The following is a 3303-nucleotide window of genomic DNA, read 5'->3' as shown; positions in this document are numbered from 1 at the left end:
ATTTTACGTGAAGAATTTAAGAGATGAGGAATCGGTCCACTACAAAAAAGAGAGAATGAGAGAAATGGGGAGAGAAAAGACACGATGAGAAAAAAGAGAGGGAAACAAAAAATAAAAGGCCGTTCAATTAAACTGGAATAAAATACATGGTTGATGAGTATACAATAGCTCTTTAAATTTGAAGGAAGAGTAATATTCACTGTAGCTCAAAACTTGCCGCATATGTCTTTATCTAATCCAATGTAGGTGTATTTTGAGTAAATTTGTCAAATTTTACATTTGGCTAGTCTTTTGATAAATCTAATGCCAATGCTTTTAAGGTTAGGTTGATATTTTCAGGCGAATGAGATGGTTTTTTTCTTATTTTTCTTTTTCCAAAAAAATTGTGCTTTCATTGATCCTTGGAACTTGAACCTAATGTCTATGGATTTGCATTCATCTTAGGCGTATCCATGGGGTATTGTTACAAGATGTGAATTCATTTCATGGATACGTTGTTAATTTTTGACACGAAATTTATATGGCTCTGCTTAGATGAATTATAGGTAGAATAGTTGGACATGAAACTACTATTTGAGAAAAAAAAAGCAATGCATGGTTGTGAACCCAGGGAAAAAGACTCGCACGTGAAGTTATTCAAACTACAAACATATGCTACAAGTAATTGCAACATATAACAAATTACAACTTGTAATGCAAAGCATCAAGATTGGTCTCTTGTAATGTCCCTGATAAAAGCATGAAGATTATTTTCAGTTGATCCACCTTCAGCAATTGCTCTATGACAGGCATCTTGAAGTTCTTTCGCTCGCTTCTTCAGTTCAAACCCCTCATTGTTTTCTTGATTCATAAACCTTTTCAAGAGATCTGAAATCTCTCCTCTTGTGACCAAATTTTCAGATTTCACATCTTTCTTAATCCTCCATCCAACTCTCCAGTCGTCAACAATTCGTTTACAATTTGGGACTTGATCAAAAAATATGGGTGAAGTAAGCATTGGAAGACCAGCAAAAACACCCTCTAAGGTGGAATTCCATCCACAATGCGTCCAAAACCCTCCTATGGAGGAGTGGCACAAAACCTTCAATTGGTCACACCAGGGTACCACGAACCCCATATCACCACAACCATTTTTAAACCTAGTAGTGTTCCCCCTGGACACCCACAAGTACCTAATACCACTGTCCCTCACGCCACCAACAATTTCATCCATTTGAGCTTCTGACATAGAGTGGAAACTTCCAAATGAGATGTACAAGACAGAACGAATAGGTTGAGAATCTAGCCAATGGAAATAGTTTACACCATTGATGTTGCCATTGGAGCCGGAGGCATTCTCTTGAAGTTCTAAGTAGGGTATGGAAGGGCCAATGGGGTAGACGGGGATTGAAAGTTTTGCTCTTAAAGTATCAATGACTTGAGCTTCAAGCTCGTGTACGGAAGTGAATAGTAGATACTGCGCTTTGGACACTGACAAAACACAATCTCGAGTAATAGGCAAGACTTTCAGCCCATCTCCAGAGAAAAAGGTCGGAAGATCTGCAAGGCGTGTTGTAAGGACTCCGGGGATGTAGTCAACAAGCTCGTCTCCCCGTTCTTAATCAAATACATCACAGAAACATAGAGAAAGCTATTAGCTAGATGTAGTAATGAAAAATTAAAAAAAAAAATCCATAGAAACAAGATGATCTTTATTCAACTATTGGGGTAAGTACAGACAAATTTTCCTTCTAGCTGTATTAAATCCACAAGCTTGAGATTCTTTATTAAGGATGCATGATGCTAACTAGGTTTTATTGAAATTTATGATTGCACATGCATATCAAACCCATGATAAGTATTGAAGGAATGAAAATCATAGTGTCAACTAGATAATGAGCCATACCACCTGAGTCATTGACTATTGGCCAGAATTTGTTGTTTTTCAAAAACATATTAACAATTACCTTCTTCTTGTTGCATTTCCCTCGGTTCACAGTGACATAAATTCTCACATATGACACATCTGTGTCGCATGAAGTATAAGATTTAATCACTTTCCATATAACCTTTATAATAGGCAGAACAAGAGATGCTCTGTTACCTCCTTCACCAAGCTTTAAGCCCTTTGGAGGTAAGTTAAGATCAACCTATAATTTCATATATTGAGCTTTGCTACTTATCATTCTCACACATCATACATCACACTTATTTTTATTTTTTTAAACTAATTGAATTCTTTTATTCATCATCTATATACGTATATTTGATGAGAAAAAAAATTAAATAATAATATATAGTGTGATGTGAGGATGAAGAGTTTAATTTTTTGACTCAATTAGTCGTCCCACTAACCCAAAATAAAAACTCTCAATTACCTTAAATCCATGGGAAAAAGAGAATGCATAATCTATATGAGAAAAGTTTGAAGCTTCTTATCAACTGGTGAGTGGTGTCTGTCCATTCATTATATAATCCACAAGGCACGCAGGCAGGGAAAAGTTTGATAGAGAAAGAGGTTTTGGAAGCATCTCACCTGACAGTTCAACCGGGAAATGCCCGTTCTGCACTAGGAGCTCGAAATGGTGAAGCACCGAGAACACCGTCGCGGACATGGTCATTAATGACGCCACCGGAATATTCCTCCGGTTCCCCACTCTGACGACCCAAATCAAATAAGTATCGGCCACTATGGCACTCACCGGATGGTCAAGCCGGTCCAGCATCTCCTCAAAGGGCGCTTCCATCGTCGTATTGACGGCCTGAATGAAGCCTGGAAAATCTTTAGCACGACCAATCTCGGAGGGTATGACGTTAGGTATCGTGGCGAAGCGTATGTTAGCCGGCTTAGGTTCTTCTCCAATGAAGCCGAGCCACTCCTCGGTGACGACGAAGGTGACGAGGATGGATGGGCATTTCAAAACTAGTTGCTTGCAAAAGTTCATCATGGGGTTGATATGGCCTCGTCCGGGATATGGCATCGCCACCACGTGGCAGACAGCGGATGAGCTCTTTTTGGTAGGATCCATTTCTGGCAACTGATCTTCACGGTCGACGCAAGCTCCGGGCAATGGCAGGCAGCAACTCCGGAACAAGACGGGAAACGGCACTGAGCCACTGAGGTAAGAAATTGATCCTTAGAAAGCTTTGGCAGTGGCGGCTTAAATAGAAAGAGAAATTTAAATTTACCACGGTACGAATTGGTGAGTGCCGTGTTAAAGAATTTGCAGTGGCGACTCAAATAGATGGTGGCTTATATAGCTCTGGCCTCTTGACGAATTGGTTTTGGCGAGTGCCTTGTTGACGAATTGGCAGTGGCGGCTT

The 3303-nt window shown here is 39.7% G+C and overlaps 1 protein-coding gene across 1 annotated transcript; it reads right to left on the bottom strand.

The window, feature by feature from the left end:
* Positions 1 to 598: 598 nt before the first annotated feature.
* On the bottom strand, positions 599 to 3303 carry LOC122290853 (UDP-glycosyltransferase 87A1-like). Its single transcript, XM_043098521.1, has 2 exons — positions 2516 to 3303; positions 599 to 1596 (listed from the first exon to the last, which is right to left on the bottom strand). Exons 1-2 carry the CDS (start codon positions 3006 to 3008, stop codon positions 704 to 706), a joined length of 1386 nt encoding a protein of 461 aa, XP_042954455.1. The 5' UTR covers positions 3009 to 3303; the 3' UTR covers positions 599 to 703.

The sequence above is a fragment of the Carya illinoinensis genome, chromosome 13 (assembly GCF_018687715.1).
Source record: "Carya illinoinensis cultivar Pawnee chromosome 13, C.illinoinensisPawnee_v1, whole genome shotgun sequence".
In the NCBI taxonomy this organism is placed as follows: domain Eukaryota; kingdom Viridiplantae; phylum Streptophyta; class Magnoliopsida; order Fagales; family Juglandaceae; genus Carya; species Carya illinoinensis.
This window is presented reverse-complemented; position numbering and strand designations above follow the sequence as displayed.